Source organism: Pseudorasbora parva, chromosome 4 (genome assembly GCF_024679245.1).
Source record: "Pseudorasbora parva isolate DD20220531a chromosome 4, ASM2467924v1, whole genome shotgun sequence".
NCBI classification, from domain to species: domain Eukaryota; kingdom Metazoa; phylum Chordata; class Actinopteri; order Cypriniformes; family Gobionidae; genus Pseudorasbora; species Pseudorasbora parva.
In genome coordinates, this window is record NC_090175.1 from 35,796,726 (window position 1) to 35,820,493 (window position 23,768).

Here is a 23,768-nt window from a genome sequence, read left to right on the forward strand (position 1 = left end):
TGATCTGTTTATATGGATACTCAAGCAGGAGACATCAGGACAAAAACCTTACAAAATGCAGGATTCATTGTCTTCTTTTACGCCAGTAGCAGATTTAATTAAATAAGCTAAGCAAAAATACTTTTTGGACTTTCTGTTAAGCATTTGGATAAATGTATCAACAGAGTGAAATACACCAACTTTTAATGCATTAACTAATGTGGGACCTTATTATTAAATGTTACGAAGTTTCTCTGTTCTAATAAAGCTGAATCTCTATACTTTCCTTTTGTGTTTTCTCTAGAGAACACCGGTAAACAACGGAGAAGCATTTCGATGGTTCTTTTAGGACTCTGAACCAAGTGGCGTCATATGCAGTGATGTCAGAGACTAACCACAAAAAGAACTTGCAGGGCAACAATGACCCAAAATGTACCCAGACTGTGGAAGACAGAGGATGAGAGAGGGTGGGACAAGCTACATGAAAATAAAATAAAAATAAAAGGAAAAAACCTTTGTAATTTTATTTCCTGTGTAATTATTATTGTAATTTTGACAGCATCATAATGTATATTTTTCAGTGTCTATCAATGTGTTTCAGTGTCTTGGCTGTTCAAGTTGCAGCCATTCTTGTAAAGAACTGAGTAGACAATCATTACAAACAGGAGAAAATAATGTCAACCGATAGGCTATTGGCCAATGGAATCACAAACCTCTTTGAAACACAACACATTTTTAGATCTGGAGCAATAATCATAAAGGTAATTGTTCTCTGCCATCATATTCCAGCTTTCTATGGAATGATCTTAAGAATACCTCTTTTCACCTAAACCAACAAGTTTGAGAGGACACAGTGTGACCTCTGTTATTAATGTGATGTTTTTGTAATTGACACACCATGTACAAACAGTAAACAAAAGCCAGTTTCTTTATTTTCAGCTGTGTTGATTTTATGTTGCATATTGCAGTGCAGGATACATTATCTTGTTGCCATGGAATACATTTAAAAGTCTGATAAGACTGAGAGAAGGTGTTTTAAGGTTCTTTGTATAGTCTCTCAAAGTTCAATTGCAATCCACTAAGTTTTGGTTGAAACGGTTTAAAAAGCTGCCCAAAGGTAGCTAGAGAATCAGTAAAGACCTTTTGTGAACATCACAGTAAGATTTACTACTTAATTCTCACGACACCGCAAACTACACATTCCGAAATTAATTATCCAATAAGTTGCTCATTGTCTTTACCCTAATGTTGCATGTGTAAATGTGTTTTTAATTAAAAATTTGTATATTGTTGTTGTGATGCTTTTACGTGTTAAAATAATAAAAGTGTGAGAAATGTAATTTGATGCCAGGAAATAGTAACGTTTTAATCACACATGTTAAATGTTATAATTTGTATTTATTTCTTGTCTTTTCTCTTATCCTATTACAAGCATACATTTCCCGTGCCGTGTCTCTGTGTAATTGTAATGCAAACCCTCACAGGTGAAAAAAAGTGGGAAGAAAATACAGGGGAAAAAACAGGCATTGTCATTGCTGTCTTCCCCTAGAATGAAAAAAACTCACGTGGAAAAGAGAGTGGCTCCCAGAGGCATTAAGCTTTAAAGAGACTGAAATCCCATGCGGTTTGTAATGCGTGCAAAAGGTGGGTTTTGGGGGATGGCTGGGTGGATGGAATACTGAAGGTTGATGGGTAGACGGGTGTTTGGGAAAATCAAGCATTGGATATTGTGAGGATGGAATCTTTTTGCAAGGGCTAGGGAGAGTGAAGGGAAACAATTCATGGCAAATATAAATATACACGAACACCTGTTTCAAACTAGCTAGCCTCTACACAGTGAAAGCATAGGTAGAAGCACCAAACTTCTAAACTGTTACTTATAGAGTAAATTCACATTACTTGACAATTTTATAAATTTACCATCCCTTTGTTTTCCAAATTCAGCAACTCTCGATATACAAGCGGAATAAAACAAATCAAAAGGAACTCCAAATCATTTTTTACAGTGTACTACATTGCTTCTCGCAACTTTCACAACACTTTCAACGTAAAATGTCCAGTGGCACTAAACATTTGGCAACATTTTATTACATTGGTTGTTGTATATTTCATGGCAGGTCGAAAAGGAAATGTCCAGTGAGTGACACTGAAAGGTTAACGCTATATTGCGTTTGAAAATAACACACCATCTTCACTAAACTCTACCGTAAACCTAACTGTTAGTTGTAACAAAAGCATGAGATAAAAATACATTTTCTGAAGTAACCTTGCCATATTAGCTTGCTTCTACAAGTCTTCAGAGCTCCTTTATTGTTACTCATGTTTCACAGGATTCATACCCAAATTCTCAAAATCACAAATGCAATGCTGTATACCCAGTGAGCTACCAAACTGATGCTACCTAAACTTCATAACGCACGCGAGGAAGACGCAGTAAAACAAGTGATCGTATCTAAACAGATGCAAAATAATGTAATCATCATTAAACAAACATCTAAATCAAAATGATCAAATGTTACTGAATGAAATGTGGACCGAGAACAAGCTACAGGACTATGCAAGCATTAGGGGTGTTGATGAACTCAACCTACTCCATCTGTGTTTGATCATCACTCTGAATCTGATACAGTTTTTCACAAAAATTTGATTTTCTCAGCTTTTTGTTCAAAATGTAGCTTTTTTATGAAAGTTACCCATTTTCAAGTGTTGATAAAAAAGGAAATCATGAAGCTAGAATAAAAGAAGAGGGTCAGCTCTTTATTTTTATATATATTGCATGCTCAGATATTCATTAAACAAAATATTTTGTGGGCTATTACATTTTTGTGAAAATTGTCAAAAACCCTGGCGATGGCTGGCAACTTTTTTTAAACGCTGGCAGGAAAAGAGATAATAAATAATCTGCCCCAGCAATCATATTTTTTGTGAAAAGAAATAAAAGGTGAATGCATGTATATTGCATGTAGATTACATGTATATGTACATTTTGGAGTTTTATAAAAACGTATGCAGAGACACCTGAGGAATAACATTTATATCCAGTCCGTGGAGTGGAATGGCAAAAAAAAAAAAGACACTGGTCCTAGTTAATGGCTACTGGCAGCGAGTACACGGGAGGACACTGGCTCTGCTCGGAGATTATCAAATCTGGCGAATGTGTTGGCGAATGTGCAGCATTGCATATAAGGCGCCATTCGCTAGAGCCCAGGAGGAGTGTGCTCTCACCCCTAGGGGGCATGGAAGACGCTGCACTTGGTAAGCCAGGACAATTTCATCAACTATTCAGTGTGACAACCTTTGCCTGGAAACAGCCTTTGCCTTCAGCTTCCCACTATAACAGACAAAGAACTGGTCTGAGGTCCTTAAACACTCTGTTCTGTCTATGTAAGCACAGAGAGCACGTACTGGACAGAGCAGTGCCAAGGCTGGGTCTGTCTCCTCAAAAAGCAACGCTTGCAAGTTCACCATCTGATCTCTAAAATAATAAGTGGGAACCTTGGGCACATATCCAGGCTGGGGTCTCAGGATCACGTGAAAGTTAGCCGGCCAGAATTCCAGGCACACTTTGTCAGTCGAAAATGCCTGCAGGTCTCCTACCCTCTTGATGGAGGTCAAAGTTACCAGAAGCACTGTCTTCATAGACAGAAACATAAGCTCTATGTGTGTTGCCAAACTGTTCCCAAATCAGCTGAATCATCTGGGGATGGAACGTCCCGGTTACGTCTGTAACCTTAGTTCCCGGAATAGGAACGAGACGCTGCGTCACTGCTGTGGGAACACCTGTGCGCAATTGCGTCTTGCAGCATGTATGTAATCAGTCCAATGTAGAGACGTAACGTCATAGGCGGGTGACGTCATCAACCTGGAAACTATAAAGCCTGCCGGCAAACACATGCCCCCAGCTTCTGAGAAGGCCTGAAACAAGCCGCTAGAGGGCATGCGGGGAGTATGGCCGGGTGACGCAGCGTCTCGTTCCTATTCCGGGAACTAAGGTTACAGACGTAACCCGGGACGTTCCCGTTCAAGGAACTCGAGCTGCGTCACCACTATGGAAACGAGAATACCCACGTCCCCATACGAGCCGGGTGCCCGCCTGTTGAATTGTCTAAGGAGCGAGCACCCGAGCCCCAGGAGTAGAATTTGTCTAGTTCGTAGAACCTGACAAAGGTATGAGACGAAGACCACCCTGCCGCATCACATACATCTTGCAGGGAGGCCCCTGCCAAGAGAGCCTGAGAGACCGCCATACCCTGGGTAGAGTGGGCCCGCACAGCCAAAGGAGAAGGCTGCCCGACCGCCACATAAGCAAGTGAGATGGACTCGACCACCCACTTGCTCATCCTCTGCTTTAAAACACCCTACACCTTTAATGTGGGGGGAGCTAGCCCAGCAGAGAATCTCCCCTGCAGGAACTCCAGCACTGCGCTCGCAGGGCAGTTAACTGGATACCACAGACGATCTCTGCACCATAAGGTGAAGAGCCTCCTCTTCAGTGTGTGCAGTTTCCTCGTGGAAGGAGCTCTAGAGTGTAGAATGGTCACAACAACCTCGGTTAAGAGACCAGAATTTATGAGCTGGGCCCCCTCAGAGGCCAAGCCCATGGTTTCCACAACTCCTGGCGAGAGAGAATGTCCCTCCTGATCGGAATCTCCAGGGGAGAGCCGTCGAGGAGAGACACAATGTCCGAGAATCATACTCGGCCTGGCCAGAACAGGGCTACTAACAGAAGACAGGCTCCGTCCCAACGAACTCTCTCTAGAACTCCCGGAAGCAGAGCAATCGGGGGAAAGATGTACAAAGGCAGCCTCGGCCACTCCTGTACCATAGCATCCGGTCTGAGAGGAACTGGAGACACTAGGGAGAACCACAGACGACAATGCATATTTTCGTGAGTGGCAAGCAGGTCACTTGAGCCCTGCCAAATCTCTCACAAAGAAGCTCCACCACCTCGTTGTGGAGTCTCCACTCCCTGGGCCTCGGCCCCTGCCTCGACAGGATGTCTGCTTCCACATTCAACCGCCCAGGAATGTACATAGCCCTCACTGAGAGCAGTTCCAATGGGACCAGAGGGTAAAAAGGCGCACCAGCTTGTATAACTGGCGTGACCTCGGACCTCCCTGATGGTTGATATAGGAATCCACTGATGTGCTGTCTGTGTGAACGAGCACATGATGGCCCCTGAGATACGGCAGGAAGTGTTTCAGCACCTGAAATACTGCCAGCATTCTTAGACAATTATGCCACGAATTATGGTGTTCCTGCCATAGGCTCTAGACCGAGCGACCACTCATGGTCGCCCCTCCCAGCCCGTAAGGGAGGCATCCATGCTCAGAGATACCCGCTGGCATGGTGCCCCCAGTAATGGGCCTTGGCCTAGAAAGCAAGGGTCCTTCCACATGACTGAGGAGCGGAGACACCGCCGCGTAACCTTGATTACACGGAAAGGATTTCCCCTCGGGGAAAGCCCTTGGTTTTGAGTCACCACTGCAGCGGTCTCATGTACAACTCGCCACACGGAATGATACTGGACGCTGCTGCCATGAGACCCAACAGCCTCTGAAATTGTTTCACAGTGAGCGACTGGCCTAGTTTCACCCCTCTTGAGGCCTCTGATGTACTCTGCACCGCGAGTGCAGCGCTCTGAAACGGCTGACCGGCAGGGAACAACTGATTCGACAGCGCCACCTCCCTCCTCGGAGGGCGTGAGCCATCCTCGGATGACCCGCGAGGGCTCTCCACGCCCCGGCGCTCGGGCAGGGTTGGTGGATTGACCCTGTGAGGGTGCCGAGGACAGAAGGGTACCGTGTACTGAGGTAACACCGTCTGCCCCCGGAGGGGAGCCGGTCGACCCCATGTGAAGCTCTGAAAACCGGGCCTGCATAGAGACCGATTGAAATGTGATAAAATTTCACAGGTGAGAATGTGTTGGTTTGTGGTTTTATAGCCTATATGTTTTAACTTAATTTTACAGGTTGTAAAATAAATTACGGTTAGGCTACGTTTTAATGCCATGTTAGCTAACATATTTCTGCTGTTCCATAAGCACTCCTGACTGTCAGAGAGTGAAAACTGCTGCCGTTGTTCTTTAGACTAATGCAAAAGATCGATCTTGACAAGCCCTATTTTTACACAAGCAGTGTTGTAAATCTTTTTCTAATAATAAGTATTTAAATAATTTAGAATAATAAGCTATCATTGTCATTTTTTTAATAAAATGTATATTAGTATATCATTTTGACTCCTAATTTATAATTTACCTGTTTTTAAAAATGGTTTAAATTCAGTGATGTGATGACAGCCTAGGATATAGAAGTTAAGGATCCGGGTATGTAGATGTAGTGATTTCGGTTTTGTCTTTGTTTAACTGAAGATAGTTTTGGCACATCCAGTTATTCACTTAATCAATGCATTTGCACAGAGAGTCAATGGGGCTGTAGTCATTAGGTGACATTGCTAAGTAGAGCTAGCATAGCTGTGGTAAGCAATATTGTTCTTTTTCATTATTTGGCTCAGTGGCAGCATATACAGGTTTAACCCTTAAAGACCTAGAACATTTTTGGGGCGCCTGATGTGCCTCTACTTTTCTTTGTTTTTCTCCCCCATTCTAGCAGTTAGCATCAAGTGCTATATATCATTTTAAACAGGAGAACCTGAAGTTTCCATCTAGCTCATTTGATGTCCCAATTTTACATTTATTTATTCTGAGAATGGATTCAATTAATATAATTTCAAGAAAAATGGCAGCAAAAATGTGATGTTTTTACTGTGAACTCGAACAGAACTTCATGAAGTTTGGATTTTTTTCCTTTAGAAAGTTAGACTTGGTTGTTTTACACTTCCAGATGAAATTTTGTCTACATGTAACAATCCCTCAGCAAGTTATAGCCATTTATTATAACATTATTCTAGGCGTTTCTAGGTTTTTGAGTGAAAACAGGTGTATTTTATTGACTGATAATGTGTCCTAAAAAGTTCAAGTAATAAAGTAAATAGAAAGATTGTTATATAATAACAACACTGAAACAAACATTTTTCTTCAGAGAAATATATTATAATTTGGGCATGAAAAACAAACACAAACAATACATCAAGTTGTGACAAGAAACCGTGAAAATATACTGAGGCTACTTTTACATGTGGGCGGCTATTTTCATAAACGGACATTTCAACTTCTCTGCACATAATCTTCTCAAACACAAATTGAGGAAAATATAATAGTGAAAATGTGTAAAACACAAACTACATACAAATAGAGAAATATACTGACTGTGTGCTGTGATCTGAGAGAGAGCGCTTTGCACGCGTTTATTACTGTTACGAATCTGCTCTGAGACAGAAGGGTTGGAGATCCAAATGCAGTATTTATTAAAGGGTAATCCAAAGTCATAGTCAATAGAACAGGCAAAAGGTCATAACAGGAAATCAGTCCAAGAAGGCAAACAAAACAGAAGGAACAGGCAAAAGGGTAATCCACGGAGAAGGCAAGAAATCAAAGACCAAGATACATGAAACCAGAGAAACGCTCAGAAATGCAGTTGTGACACTAAACAAGACTTCGCAATGAATGACAGAGTGAACAAGGTATATATAGGCAGAGGTAATAAGGTGATGAGACACAGGTGTTAACAGTGAGTGCTAATGAGTCCAAGGATTATGGGTAATGTAGTTTGTGAGGGAATTACTGTTTGGTTTCATGATGCATGCAAATTCACACCCACGTTCATTTTTCAGAGAAACGTGATTCGTGGTTCAAAAGACCAAACACTGTGTTTATTGGTTGAGTTGATGAAAGTTTCAACGAATCTGGGCACAGGGGGGTGGGACTAATAAAAAAAAAAATCTGTTTGGCTCAGGGGAACAACCCACGTGTGTTTCTTGGACAAATCAATGCTGCATATTTTGATGACGCATCCACGCTGACTATGGAGCCTCTGAACGATCAATCGATGGGTAATGTAGTTTGTGATGGAATGACAGTCCAGGGTGGAGTGCCCTCTGGTGGTGATCACGGGCACTCACACTGATGAATTGTGACATAGCCCCCCCTCAAAGGAGCGGCTTCCAGACGCTCCTAAAATTGCCCAGGAGGAAGTTGGAGCGGAGGCGGACCCGGGGGCGGGATGGAGGGCCAGGCCCATGTAGTGGAAGAGGGCCTGGAGATTCAGGCAGAGCAGGAGGCCAGGATGGAGCTGGCCGGGCAGATGACCAGGGTGGCGCAGGCGACCGGAACGGAGCTGGCAGTCTTGAAGACCCCCACGGCGGAGCAGACGACCTCCACGGCAGAGCAGACAGTCTTGAAGACTCCCACGGTGGAGCAGACGACCACCACGGCAGAGCAGACGGTCTTGAAGACTCCCACGGCGGGGCAGACGACCACCACAGCAGCGCAGGCGGTCTTGAAGACCCCCACGGCGGGGCAGGCAGAGCAGGTGGTCTGGACTCGGGGACAGGAGACGGAGCCCTCTCTGGACTCGGGGCAGGAGGCGTAGCCCTCTCTGGACTCGGGAAAGGAGGCGGAGCCCTCTCTGGACTCGGGGCAGGAGGCAGAGCCCTCTCTGGACTCGGGGCACGGGCCGGAGCCCTCTCTGGACTCGGGGCACGGGCCGGAGCCCTCTCTGGACTCGGGGCACGGGCCGGAGCCCTCTCTGGACTCGGGGCACGGGCCGGAGCCCTCTCTGGACTCGGGGCACGGGCCGGAGCCCTCTCTGGACTCGGGGCACGGGCCGGAGCCCTCTCTGGACTCGGGGCACGGGCCGGAGCCCTCTCTGGACTCGGGGCACGGGCCGGAGCCCTCTCTGGACTCGGGGCACGGGCCGGAGCCCTCTCTGGACTCGGGGCACGGGCCGGAGCCCTCTCTGGACTCGGGGCACGGGCCGGAGCCCTCTCTGGACTCGGGGCACGGGCTGGAGCCCTCTCTGGACTTTGGTCAGTGGCTGGAGGTTCTGGAAGATCCGCTGAGACGACATGAGGCTCTGGAAGGTCCGCTGAGACGACACCAGGCTCTGGAAGGTCCGCTGAGACGACACCAGGCTCTGGAAGGTCCGCTGAGACGACACCAGGCTCTGGAAGGTCTGCTGAGACGACACCAGGCTCTGGAAGGTCTACGGAGACGACACCAGGCTCTGGAAGGTCTGCGGAGACGACACGAGGCTCTGGAAGGTCCGCGGAGACGACACGAGGCTCTGGAAGGTCCGCGGAGACGACACGAGGCTCTGGAAGGTCCGCTGAGACGACACCAGGCTCTGGAAGGTCCGCTGAGACGACACCAGGCTCTGGAAGGTCCGCTGAGACGACACCAGGCTCTGGAAGGTCCGTTGAGACGACACCAGGCTCTGGAAGGTCCGCTGAGACGACACCAGGCTCTGGAAGGTCCGCTGAGACGACACCAGGCTCTGGAAGGTCCGCTGAGACGACACAAGGCTCTGGAAGGTCCGCTGAGACGACACCAGGCTCTGGAAGGTCCGCTGAGACGACACAAGGCTCTGAAAGGTCTGCTGAAAAGACACAAGGCTCTGAAAGGTCTGCTGAAAAGACACCAGGCTCTGGAAGGTCTGCTGAGAAGACACCAGGCTCTGGAAGGTCTGAGAGCGCAGAGGCCTGTGGGTTGGATGGCGCTGATCTAGGGATGCCACTTGCACGCACTGACATCAGCGGTGAGTCCTCCAGGCTGGATGCCAGTCTCACTTGCATTGGGACCACCTTACAGGTTTCATGTGTGCCATTTATGATAACCCAGAACTCTGCATTGATGTCCATGATGGCTGAAGGTTCTGGAGTGGTGTCCATCTTGTCCAAAGACACACCTTCGGCTGCCATTTTGTTAGAGGACACTGGCTCGGCGGCCATCTTGTCAGAGGACACAGGCTCAGCAGCCATCTTGTCCAAAGACACAGGTTCGATGGCCATTTTGTCAGAGGACACTGGCTCGGCGGCCATCTTGCCCGAGGACACAGGCACGGCAGGTGCAGTGGAAATGTCACAACCCTCCTCCATGACACCCACTGTGAAAGCAGAGCCGCTTACCTGAAGGGCATAATCAAGGAACTCACTCAGGGACCCTCGAGGACCATCACGGACGAGTTTGCCTTGTAACTGTTTGTTGAGTCCATGGCAAAAAAAGTCAATCAACATAAAGTCCGGGAGGTTGGTGAAGTTTGCAATGTTCAGAAAGTCTATGATGTGGTCCTCGAGTGAGTGAGTTCCCTGGCATAGATGGAAAAGACATACTGCTGGATCCATGGTGGCAAAGTCTTCTGTTACGAATCTGCTCTGAGACAGAAGGGTTGGAGATCCAAACGCAGTATTTATTAAAGGGTAATCCAAAGTCGTAGTCAATAGAACAGGCAAAAGGTCATAACAGGAAATCAGTCCAAGAAGGCAAACAAAACAGAAGGAACAGCCAAAAGGGTAATCCACGGAGAAGGCAAGAAATCAAAGACCAAGATACATGCAACCAGAGAAACGCTCAGAAATGCAGTTGTGACACTAAACAAGACTTCGCAATGAATGACAGAGTGAACAAGGTATATATAGGCAGAGGTAATAAGGTGATGAGACACAGGTGTTAACAGTGAGTGCTAATGAGTCCAAGGATTATGGGTAATGTAGTTTGTGATGGAATTACTGTTTGGTTTCATGATGCATGCAAATTCACACCCACGTTCATTTTTCAGAGAAACGTGATTCGTGGTTCAAAAGACCAAACACTGTGTTTATTGGTTGAGTTGATGAAAGTTTCAACGAATCTGGGCACAGGGGGGTGGGACTAATAAAAAAAAAATTCTGTTTGGCTCAGGGGAACAACCCACGTGTGTTTCTTGGACAAATCAATGCTGCATATTTTGATGACGCATCCACGCTGACTATGGAGCCTCTGAACGATCAATCGAAACATATTATACCTATGGAAAGGGGAGATTCTCCTCTTTACTATGCAGTTTACAGCATACAGATTGGATCAGCGATTAAAAAGTTATTAAACATTTTGGAACGATAGTTATTTTTAGTCAATGCTGCATATTTTGATGACGCATCCATGCTGACTATGGAGCCTCTGAATGATCAATCGCGAAACATATTATACCTTTGGAAAGCGGAGATTCTCCTCTTTACTGTGCAGTTTACAGCATACAGATTGGATTAGCGGTTAAAAAGTTATTAAACATTTTAGAACGATAGTTATTTTTAGCCGCGGGCGGCTGTCTCTGTCTTTAAGGGTTAACAGGAGTGGTGCAAGAATTGACCCTTGTGGGACTCCGCATGTCATGGATGTCCACTCAGACTTATGGTCTCCTATACTCACATAATAACCTCTCCCTTCTAAGTATGACCTGAAACATTTGAGGACCAGAAAAAAAAAGCCAGACCGAGTTTTCCAGCCTGGAACCAGCCTTCACTACGAGTGTGACTCGGGGGGTTTGTTAGTCTCTCGACAGTAGCAAAAAGAGTGTGCCTGTTGTTTATGTTTCTGTTTATAATATTTGAGAAGAAGGTCTGTCTAGCTTTGCCTAGTTCAGCATTGAAAGCATGAAGGGTGTCTTTATAGATGTTATAATGGACTATAAGTTTTGTCTTCCGCCACATGCGTTCAGATTTTCTGCATTGTCTTTTCATTATTTGTATTGCTGTTGAGTTTCTCCAAGGTGCTTTTTGTTTGTTACTCTTTTTCTCTCGACAGGAGCAAAAAGAGTGCGCCTGTTGTTTATGTTTCTGTTTATAATATTTGAGAAGAAGTTCTGTCTAGCTTTGCCTAGTTCAGTTATGTTCTTATCCTTTTAATAGTAGGCAGCTGTGTTTTCCCTTCCGGAATGGAAGCTGATGGCAGTGAGGGACTGGTCGGAAGAAATGTTCGCTTTTTTGTAGTAATCCAGTCTCCAGAGTTTCAAGTTTTATCATTAAAGTCAAGCTTTGTTGTTTGAGCACTGTGCACTCTAAAAAATGCTGGGTTAAAAACAACCCAAGTTGGGTTGAAAATGCACCGACCCAACAATTGAGTTGTTTTAACCCAATGGTTGAGTTGTTTTATCCCAGTGGTTGAGTTGTTTTAACCCAGTGGTTGGGTTAAATGTTGCTTAAGACAACCCAATTGCTGGGTAAGAACAACTCAACCACTGGGTTAAAACAACCCAATTGTTGGGTCGGTGCATTTTCAATAAATGATGTTCGCTTAAATACTGATACAGGTAAAACATAAATTCTGGTACAACAGGACCTCAGTGCGGCTTTTGATACTGTTGACCACAACATACTTCTTGACAGGCTGGAAAACTGGGTTGGGCTTTCTGGGATGGTCCTCAAATGGTTCAGGTCAAACTTAGAAGGGAGAGGTTATTATGTGATTATAGGAGACCATAAGTCTGAGTGGACATCCATGACATGCGGAGTCCCACAAGGGTCAATTCTTGCACCACTCCTGTTAACCCTTAAACTTCTATTCAAGAAGAATGCTGCCACTGAGCCAAATAATGAAAAATAACAAAATTGCTTACCACAGCTATGCTGACGAGACCCAGCTCTAATTAGCACTATCACCTAATGTGTAATGACTCAGAACTCAACATCGGATCCATGAGCAGGCTTTATTGATTTAACTCTTGGTCGTACGGGCAGGGGTCGGTAACAGCAGATACAACAATGTAGAACAGGCTGAAGAGTGGTTGGTAAACAAGCAAACAGGTCGGGATAACAGGCAAAGAATCACAGTCCAGTGGGCAGGCAAAAGGGTCAGTAGACAGGCAGCAAAGGTTCGTAGACGATAAACAAAGCACAACAGCAACAGGGAATCAGTCAGGAAAATAATGCTCAGAAATGATGGCCGTGGCAGAATCAAGACTTCGCGTCTGCCTGGAGAGCACAGTCTGTTAAATACATGGTCCTGATAAGCTGCAGCTGGGCGGTGATCAAAGTCCAAGGACGGGGTTTATGGGAAATGTAATGCAAATCAGTGTAGATGGGTGAATGGGTGCGTGTATGTTAGTATTCGGGAGATGGGGCCCTCTGCTGGCCAGCAGAGGGAATCACGGGGTTCGTCTCCGTGACAGAGCCCCTCCCCTGCGAGCGACTCCTGGCGCGAGGAGGTAAACGACGTCGGGGTCTTCCTCGTGATCGGGGGGCCGGTCTTTCAGGGTGAGTTCGGTGGAACTCTTCAATGAGATTGGGGTCAAGAATGTCCTCTGAGTTGACCCAGGATTGTTCCTCTGGACCGTACCCTTCCCAGTCGACCAGATACTGGAGGATACGTCCCCGACGTCTGGAGTCGAGCAGCTCTTGTACCTCGCCCTCTACTGTGATGGGTTGAGGGGCCTGTTCACGGGACCTCCCCTCTCCCTCCTCTCTGGGACCAGCAGCGGGCTTGAGCAGGGACACATGAAAAGTGGGAGAAATGCGATAAGTATTGGGTAAAGCCAAACGGAATGAAACAGGTGTGATTTGACGGACAATTTGAAATGGACCCACGTACCTTGGACTTTCTTGCAGGGGAGTCTGAGGCAAAGGTCTCGGGTGGATAGCCATACCCACTGACTGGGCTGATACTCAGGGCCGGAGCGACGCCTGCGATTCACCTGTTCCCTCTGTCGTCGTACAGCCTGTTGTAGATGAACATGGGCCTGATTCCATGTCTCCTCACTCCTATTCATCCAGTCGTTAACTGCCGGTACGTCAGTCGGTTCTCCTGACCACGGAAACATGGGTGGTTGGAAGCCCAGTATACACTTGAAAGGGGTTAGCCCAGTCGACGGCTTGATTAGGGAATTTTGAGCATATTCAGCCCACAGAAGGTAACGGGCCCAGTCATCCTGGCTCTGGTTGCAATATGACCGTAGGAAACGGTTGAGCTCCTGATAAAGCCTTTCCACTTGTCCATTGGCCTGTGGGTGATAGCCGGAGGTAAGGCTGATGTTAATATTGAGGGCTTGACAGAAAGCTGACCATAGTCAGGAGGTGAATTGGGGACCCCGGTCTGAGACGATGTCCTCAGGTAATCCGTATAGCCGGAAAACCCAGTTACACAGGTGGTCGGCTGTCTGCATGGCAGTAGGGAGCTTAGGTAGAGGAATCAGACGGCAGGCTTTGGAGAACCGGTTGATAATGGTGAGTATGACAGTGTTATTCTGTGATGCTGGGAGATCTGTGATGAAATCAATGGCAACGTGGGACCAGGGGCGTTGAGGAATTGGTAGTGGTTGCAAGAGTCCAGCTGGAAGCTGCTTAGATGTCTTGTGCATGTTACAGATCTGACATTTCTGAACGTAGGAGGTAGCATCTCTTGATAATGTCTCCCACCAGAAGCGGTTCAGTAATAAATGGATCGTGGCGGTGATACCCGGATGGCCTGTAGAAGGATGACAATGAACTTGACTCATTACTTGATCTCTTAGATCGACAGGAACGAAGACCTTATCAGGCGGACATGCAACTGGAATCTCATTCTGGGTGTTGTGCTGCTGAATAAGTGACATGAGATTCCACTCAATAGGAGCTACCACAATTTGAAATGGGAGGATGGTTTCTGGTGCGGTGAGTGTAGGTTCCTCCTCAAACTGACGGGACAGGGCGTCGGCCTTGGTGTTCTTCGACCCAGGCCGGTAGGTAACTGAGAAGTCGAATCGTGTGAAGAACAATGACCATCTGGCTTGGCGTGGGTTCAGGCGTTTGGCGGTGCGGAGATACTCGAGATTCTTGTGGTCTGTGAGTACAGTGAAAGGATGATTGGAACCCTCAAGCCAGTGTCTCCATTCCTCTAACGCCGCTTTCATGGCGAGAAGCTCACGGTCACCCACGTTATAGTTACATTCGGCAGGATTGAGCTTGCAGGAGTAGAATGCACATGGATGTAACTTCAGAGAAGGACCCTGGCGTTGGGACAGTATGGCTCCTATTCCAGTATTGGAGGCGTCTACTTTAACCGTGAATGGTTGTGAAGGATCCGGATGCCGCAGGATGGGAGCCGTGACAAACCGGTGCTTGAGGTTAAGGAATGCCTGACGAGCGAGATCGGACCAGTTAAGGTGATGAGCTCCCTTGAGGGCACGACAGTGCTGAAGTTGCGAATGAACCTCCTATAGAAGTTTGCAAATCCTAGGAAACGCTGCAGTTGCTTTAATGTCCTGGGTTCGGGCCATTTAAGAACAGCAGTCACCTTCCCCTTATCCATGGCGACCCCGTCAGGGCTGATGACATACCCCAGGAATGTAGTGGAGGTGGTGTGAAACTCGCACTTCTCGGCCTTGGCGTAGAGCTGATGATCAATCAGGCGTTGGAGAACAGCCCTGAGCTGTTGCACATGATCCTCAAGGGTGTTAGAATAGATAAGAATATCGTCTATGTATACGATCACTGACCTGAGCATGTCTCTGAACACGTTGTTAATGAATGACTGGAACACTGAAGGACTATTGACCAGTCCGAACGGCATGACCCGATATTCGTAGTGACCGGTGGTTGTGGAGAAAGCCGTCTTCCATTCGTCCCCCTCCCTGATACGAATTAGGTTGTAGGCACACCTCAAGTCCAGCTTGGTGTAGTATTGGGCTGTGCGTAGCTGTTCTAGGGCAGATGGGACGAGTGGCAGTGGATACCGGAACTTTACTGTGATCTCATTGAGGCGCCGATAGTCGATGCACGGCCTTAATCCTCCATCTTTCTTGCGCACGAAAAAGAAGCCAGAGGAGGCCGGTGAAGTAGAGGGGCGGATGAATCCCTTCTCAAGTTCCTCCGTGATGTACTCTTTCATGGCTTCGGATTCAGGTTGTGACAAGGGAAAGATGCAACCTCTAGGGGGTGTATGACCTGGAATGAGATCAATGGCGCAGTCATAATTACGGTGAAGTTGTAAAGTGTTGGCTTGTTGCTTACTGAATGCCTCGGCCAGGTCGGCGTATTCATTAGGTCAGCAGGTTGGGTATGGTGGAAACGGTAGTACTGATGGAAATGACGCAGACAGGCATATGGGTGTGACTTTATACAGACAGGTGTGTTGACAATGGTTACTCCATTTGAGAATTTGACCCTCTCGCCAGGAAATCTGAGGATCGTGCAGACATAACCATGGTAACCCTAGAATGACCGGAGTGTGAGACACAGGCAGAATGTAGAATTGGATGCTTTCTTTATGAAGGAAGCCAGCAGACATCGATAGTTCTGTAGATAGATGGGTTATCAGACCCGAGCCCAGGGTCTGATAGCCCATCTATCGTCTCAACTGAGAGAGAAGTGGAACAAGGGATTCATTTAACACGATGGGTCTTAGCAAAATCCTCTGATATAAAATGACCCGCTGCACCAGAGTCCAGCAGAGCATCAGTAAAAACACGATTACCATTAATCCATAATATGACAGGAATCGTTACACATTGAATGGTGCTAATAGACGTCAAAGAGGCACTCACCGGTCGTTGGGACTCAGAGGAAGGGCGTGCAGGACATGAGTTACGCTGGTGACCTGGTAATCCACAATACAAACATAGACGATTAGAGAGACGGCGGTCTCTCTCCTCCACGGACAGGCGGTAGGCGTTGACTTGCATGGGTTCGGTGAATTCGTGTGCGGGAACAGACATAGGTGGTATGACGCGCCGTGAACTTGAGTGTCGAGACCGGTTGGAGGTTGTCGATATTAATGGCCAACTCAATAAGGCTGTTGAGGTCCCTGTCCTCGTCTCGACATGCCAGTTCCGTCTGTAGCTCGTGATTTAACATCATCTATGTCGCGTGTCTTGGACAGGACCACACCCAGGTCGCACTCTCCCGTGGTGGCTGCCCTGAGTGTGACGAGATGGCTCTGCAAACCCTGAGAGCTCGCCTCGCCAGCTTCGACGTTCCCGGCCCACCGGCTCCTCTAGAACCACGCAAGAAGAAGTGTCAGGAACAGAGGCCACCTGAACGATCAAACGACCACACACAGAGTAACAAAGCCAGCGTCAACACAGAGCTGGCCCGAGTGCTCACCAGGGCCATTGGAGACCTCAGCCTAGAGTGGTCCCAGCCCCAGGAGCCAACACAAAGTAGGCTAGATGAGTGTTTCTTGCAAAGCTGTCACATATCCTTACCTCAGAAGCCCATCCCCTTCTTCCCAGAGGTTCATGACGAGCTGACCAAGATGTGGAAATCCCCTTATTCAGTTGTGCCAAGTTGTCATTTTCGCCAGTGCTCTCGACTGTCGGCGGCGTAAAGGAAAAGCCTACGAATAATTTCCTCCACTTGAAGAGGCCGTTGCTGCGCACCTCTGCCTGCTCTCCTCCAGAGGATTGCAGGCAAAGGCGCAACACCCCTCAAAACCTTGCCACACCATTTCAGCTCTCGCCAGTCGAGCATATGCCTCCACCGGCCAAGCTGCTTCGGCGCTCCACACTATGGCTATCCTTCAAATTTTCCAGGCCTCCATTCCCTGAATGAGTATGTCCCTGACTCAGGCTTATCAGTACATACTCCTGCCATTCGGGTTATCCCTGTCACCTCACACTTTTACGAAGTGCATGGACACAGCTCACAAGGCTAACAGGGATGTGTATGTTCAAATACCTCGACAACTGGCTTGTTATAGCCCAGTCAGAGACACAGTTGACAACCCACAGGTCCTGGCTCCTAAAACGTCTAGAATGTTTGGGTCTTATGATCAATACCGCCAAGAGCTCGATGTCCCCACCCATACCACTTTTCCACCAAGGCAGTGCTGGTGCTAATTTGGAGCCAGAGCCTAGTTTCAAATCGATTCTTTGTGTTTCCACTGCCAAAGCACCAGCTCCAAGCCAGGAAAAGTGGTTCTTAAGTAGCACCAAAACATTGCTGGGCTAGAAGTAAGAACCGCTTACGTCAGGCGCTGGGGGCGGGGTCAGCAAGATGAACACAAACTTGAGATCCACCATTTTTTTTTAAATAGCAGCTAATGGAGCTAATAGCTGCTGCTCGTTTATAATTACTGTCTATACAAATTACTGCAAACTGCATGAATGCATTGGATTTACTGTGTGTAATGCCGATGATTTACGATGTCGAATCAATAGAAACGCAACGTTCGCCATTGTTGATGGAAGGCTCGCTCGAGATGCATCGGCGCTGTGACATCGCCGTATGACATCAAAGTAACAGCGAGAGCAAACGACTCCATATGCTTTTGAATCACTTGCGCAGTATTTGGATATCATATGCTGGTTGGTCTGCGCAGCTTCGATGCATTAGATGGAACATGCCTGGAAATTGTGTGTGTGTGTGTGTGTTTGTGTTTCCCGCTGCCTCGCTAGCAGTAGAGTCCTGCAGCGGGTCGGGTACCCGCAGGCATGAAAGTGGCTAAAACGGGTGGATTGTGACATTTATAAAATACACAGGCGGGGGTGCGGGCGGGTAGAAGCGCGGATGAAAAATATGTGCAATATCGTTCTGTGCTGTGGCGAGGTGGAGGAGCGAGCGAGACCGGGGGGTGATGGCGAATGCTCTGAAATGGTTTCATTCTTACCTATCTGACAAAATTTTCAGTGAAACTGGGCAATTTTTCCTCCTCCCCCGTACCTCTGACCTGTGGCTTCCCTCAAGGCTCGATTTTAGCACCCTCTTTATATTCTCTGTACATGCTGCCTGTGGGCTATATTCTAAGAAAGCATGGTGTGTCCTTTCATTTCTACGCAGATGACACTCAAATCTATCTTCCTGTCAAGAAAAATAATACCACTGCGACTCTTCTCCATTGAGGAGGTTAAATTATGGCTAGCCAAAAACTTCCTCTTCTTAAACGAGGACAAGACTGAGGTGATTGTATTGAGTCCCAATGACAACAGTCAGCATATAAGCCCTGAGATAGAAACTGTATCTACTTTTAGATCGACAAGGGTCCAGAACCTAGGTATTATTTTTGACCAGCATTTAAAATTTGACAGACATATCTCCTCTGTCATTGGATCTAGTTTTTATCTGCTTCGTCTTCTGTCTAAAATTAAAAACTTTCTCTCCCCGCGTCTAGATTACTGCAATTCTTTATATTGCGGTATATCTAAATCTCAAATTGCACGACTTCAGCTTGTCCATAATGCTGCTGTCAGATTTCTTTTAAAGCGTCGTAAATATGAACATGTCACTCCTATTCTTAGATCCCTTCATTGGCGAGTTACTTTCGTTTTGTTTGGTTAAGTCTTTTAAATGTTTGCCAGTTCTTGAAAAATGATCAAAACTATACGATCTTCCTTCTTCACCCCCCCGAACATATTGTATTACAATTTCTATGTCCAAATTACCATTACACACACACAACAACAATATGCCATGTGATCCATCATGTCACCACCACTGCGACTTTTGTTGATGCCTCTCGTAGGCCAGTTGGAGCGAGCGTTGCAGGAGTAGAAATGGATGAAGTAAAAGTAAAGTTGGTGAGTGGAGTATATAAAATTGTTGACAACGAGTCTTTAAAGGCACTTTAGCCTGTTTCTTTAGCCCATTCATAATGCTGTTGTGATGTTGAGAGAGGTGCAAGATAAAAAAATAAAGCATTTTAATTGGAATGATTTTACTGTGTGTGATTTATTGCGTGGAACGGGTAACGGGCAAATATTAACAGGTCTGGGATGGACCCGTGCAGGACTCTGGTATGATGTAAGACCTGGCTCTGTTGTGGATTTTAGCATGTGTAAAAGCAAACGGTTCTTAGAAGGCTCTCAAGTCGAACTTAGAACTGACACTAGCACTGGCTCCGAACTAGCACCCGGTATTCTGGTGGAAAAGGGGTACCAGAGTACCTCTTTCCTGGGGACAGTCATACACTCAATACACATGAGATGATCATGATTCTCAGTCAATTTGCACAGGTGGGGATGAGGGAGGACCCACTGTGCAGGTTGTGTGGTGGGAAAGGAACAATGGCACACATTCTGGCAGGGGGTAAGATCGCATTGACACAGGAGAGATACATGTGGTGCCATGACAAGGTGTTGGCAGTGCTCACAGACCTCTTGGAGCAAGAAAGGAGGAAGAAACAATCAGCCAAAGTAAGACCACTGCTGAACACCATCGCCTTTGTGAAAGAGGGCCAAAGTCCTGTCTCACACAGCCTAGCCAGGCAGAATCTCCTGCAGTCAGCCCAGAGATGGGAAATGGAGGTTGATCTTGGGAGGAAACTCCAGTTCCCCAAGGCGGTACTGTCCACAACTTTAAGGCCAGATATCATCATGTGGTCTCCGGAGGGAAAGAAAATCATCCTGGTGGAGTTGACAGTGCTGTGGGAGGAGGGCTGTGAGGAAGCTGCAGAGAGGAAAAGAGCCAAATACCAGCAACTTGTCCTAGACAGCCGGGACAAGGGGTGGACAACATGGCTGATGTTAGTGGAAGTCGGATGTCGATGATTCCCAGTTCAATCTGTGTGGAATCTGTTGATGAAGGCTGGACTGAGAGGCCACTTGAGGAAAGCAGCCGTCTGTAGGCTGGGAGAAGGTTCAGAAAGAGCCTCTTGTTGACAAGACCCGCCAACTGGAGGGTGTAGTGGTTAGGGTTCGAAACCCCCAGTGAAGGTTGGGGACCACCTGACGACCTCTCTTCCAGGCCAAGGCTTCACCCATTAGAAATGGATGTATGTTAGCATCACAGATGTATTATACAAGTGAACAAGAGCGCAGATTACTTCACAGCATGCCCTCTCTTTTCAGAGCATGGTGAAGTCATTCAAACCTGGTGCTTGCATTTCTCTCAAACGTTTTCAGAGGTTGCTAGGTTTTATGGCCTCAGCATCGGCAGTACTCAAAATTGGTCTATTGCACATGCACCCCTTTCAACGCTGGCTGAAGTCCCATGTTCCGACTCATGCATGGCGATCAGGCCACATCAAAGTGAACCACAGCTGTGTCAAAGCTCTGGCTTCTTGGAAAGTGACTCCCTGGTACCAGACAGGCGGAATGATGGGTATAATTATGAAACGGAAAGTGGTCTCGACAGATGTGTCCAGCCTAGGCTGGGGCGCTATACACGAGGGCAAGCCAGTCTCTGGCCAATGGGCAGAATCAGAGAAAAGGCTGCACATAAACTGTCTAGAGATAAAAGCTGTTATCCTATCACTGAAAGCTTTTTTCCGTACATAAAGGGTCACCACGTCCTAGTCTGAATGGACAACATGTCAGTGGTATCCTATATAAATCGCCACGGTGGTCTGAAATCAATCGCTCTACACTCCATGGCGAAACACCTCCTTTTATGGGCGGAGCAAAACCTGAGCTCCCTGAGAGTGACTCACATGCCAGGTATCCTTAATCTGTAATCTGGGTCCAGATATGTTATCCAGAGGCGGCATTCCACCAGGGAAATGGTCCCTCCACCCACAAACAATTCAGTTGAGTTGCAGCACCTTCTGCAAAGCGAAACTAGATCTTTTTGCCTCAGTAGACATTGCTTACGGCCTGATATTTTTCTCCAAACGCAGGGATGCACTGGCCCACCCCTGGCCCAGACACCCGCTGTATGCTTTCCCTCCGATCGCAATGTTGCCACAGGCCATCAGAAAGATCAAGGAAACCAAATCCGAAGTGCTATTAATATCCCCGATGTGGAAAAACAAAATTATTTTTCTTCAAAAGGTTCTCCGAGCTGACTCAAATGTTAGACTCAGCCCCATGGCCGATATCGCTGAAGAGAAATCTACTCACGCAGGCAAAAGGGAAAATCTGGCATCCCTACCCCAATCTATGGGCCCTTCATGTATGGCCCATCAACGGATACCCGGGAACCTCTCTGAGAGTGTTTTGAATACTCTTTCTGAAGCTAGGGCTCTCGTAACCAGGCAGCTTTATGCAATGAAATGGTTGGTATTCGTTAACTGGTGCACAGCACGAAAACTTGATCCACATTTGGGCGAGGTGACCTTCAAGAGCTAATGGACGCTGGTCATTACTCCCTCCACGCTCAAGGTATATGTTGCCTCAATAGCAACACATCACGCGGAGGTCTCAGGATTATCACGGGGGAAAAGAGCTTATAGTGCACTTTCTTAAAGGGGCCAGGAGACTGAACCCTCCTCATTCACATGGCCCGATTCTATCCGGCCTATATATGACGCCCGCACTTCCGTCTGCCTCCTTGGGGCTCACTGTTACTCATTTTATGTGCCTCAGGTTTTTTCTTCAGACCAGTTTGGGGACAGGTAAGCACGCACAGCGTTTTGAAAGGGGTTCCCATACGCAATACGAGAGACCTCTCGAAAGGGAACGTACTCGGTTACTCAGGTAACCTCGTATTGCTTCAAGTTTATTTTTAACCTGAATTCCTATGGCTAAACACAGTCTTTTATAGCCTCAGTATGCTAATTCAGGCGACCTCTTCTGGTGGGATTTTTTTGCAACCCTTATTGGCTTGCTCTCTCAGCCGCTTTGCAATAGGTTCCTGCAGAACATATCAACACAGCCAATCAACGTGTAGCTTGCTCTGTTGCATCTGCTCTGCAGCTGCACTGCGTTTTAAATAGATACTTTATAGAATAAAGTTTTGTTTCATATTTTTGAGAAAAGGAGCTTTTCCTATATGCAATACTTTTTCCCTCTCTTAGAAAACCGAGGTTACGTGAGTAACTGAGTATGTTTTACCTGCCTGAGGTTGACGATTCTTACTCTGTATGTTTAGCAACCTCAAAAAATGCCTTCAATAAGTGTTGAAAGTGCCAAATGTATGTGTTAATAATTGTTATTGACTATTTGCAGGCTTATCTGCTTTTCAGAAAAGTATGTTGGTCAGAAAATATGAAGCATTTGAACAGCTGGCAGTGCAGAACCTAAAAGAATTATTAAAGTTGGCAGCAGCTTCATCAATGCCAAAACCCCTCGGCTAGTGATCACAAGGACCATCAAGAACATCAGAGGCCCCGTTTACACATTTTGGTAGATTGGATCACAAGTAGATAAGGGAGACATACCCATTTACACCTGTTTTTTTGCCACTTTTAACCACTGCTGTCCTAATTTCTTCTGGGGGGGGGGGGGGGGTAGTTTATGGGCAGGTAAATATGTTTGTTTGTTTTTCAGATCTTTCTAATAAATGGAAAAAATTAACTAGCGAAATTAACAGATGACCACACCTGGAGATGACTGGGTCTGATTATAATTTCACCAACAGTAAATTCTGGATTGCCTCCACCAAACAGTAAGTATGAGCTAAGTGCAGGTCAACCGTGTTTCTTCTGGCTTCACATCTTTTAATGTCTGTGGTATCTGCCACTGCAACACATTTCTCCCTAAAATCAGAGTTCGGCGCTGCGCCTTCCCATCTTACTGGCAAAGTTCTGGTGAGAGAACTGCAGGTTAGGTATTGTTAGTTTGTAATGTTATACAGGGATTTTTGCTGCATAGAAATTTACGAGACGGCCACCTCCGTCTGTCGTTAAAACTCAGACAGGCAGACAATTGCTCAGATTCGGCCTGTCGTGATAATTAAATAATCAGAAATATATCGTCACATGATCCTGCAGCAATCACTCTTATATTATGATTTGCTGGTACAAAGTCATCTAAAGCCATTCCATCTGCGGAACAAGCATATTATATTAAAGGGTTACTTCAGCTATTTGCATATGGCTTTGTATCAGTAGAAATCCTGGAGTATATTCAAATGATTGTGCTTTCCCCCCTCATATCCCCCTGAGACAAGAGATTTATGCATTTTTTTCTGGAAAATGTCCTCCTATGATGCAAATTGAAGATATTTGCATCATAGAAGGAATGTTTGGCCAAAGGCTAAAGACTACAGCCAGCAGAGGGAGCCATTTCCTCATGTTTTGAACCCGCGCATGGGGAATGGGAGATCACACTCAGAGCTCATCTCAAGACTGC

The 23,768-nt window shown here is 46.5% G+C and overlaps 1 protein-coding gene across 2 annotated transcripts in view; it reads left to right on the plus strand.

The window, feature by feature from the left end:
* The window catches only part of cxxc4 (CXXC finger 4), a 50,854-nt gene extending 49,511 nt beyond the window's left edge, over positions 1-1,343 (plus strand). For both annotated transcript variants that reach the window (XM_067442736.1, XM_067442737.1), the window contains one exon: positions 284-1,343. Coding sequence is in view for 1 of the 2 variants with exons in the window: in XM_067442737.1 (XP_067298838.1) it covers positions 284-328 (45 nt within the window). In the remaining variant the exon portion in view is untranslated. The remainder of the gene's footprint in view (positions 1-283) is intronic.
* Positions 1,344-23,768: the final 22,425 nt, after the last annotated feature.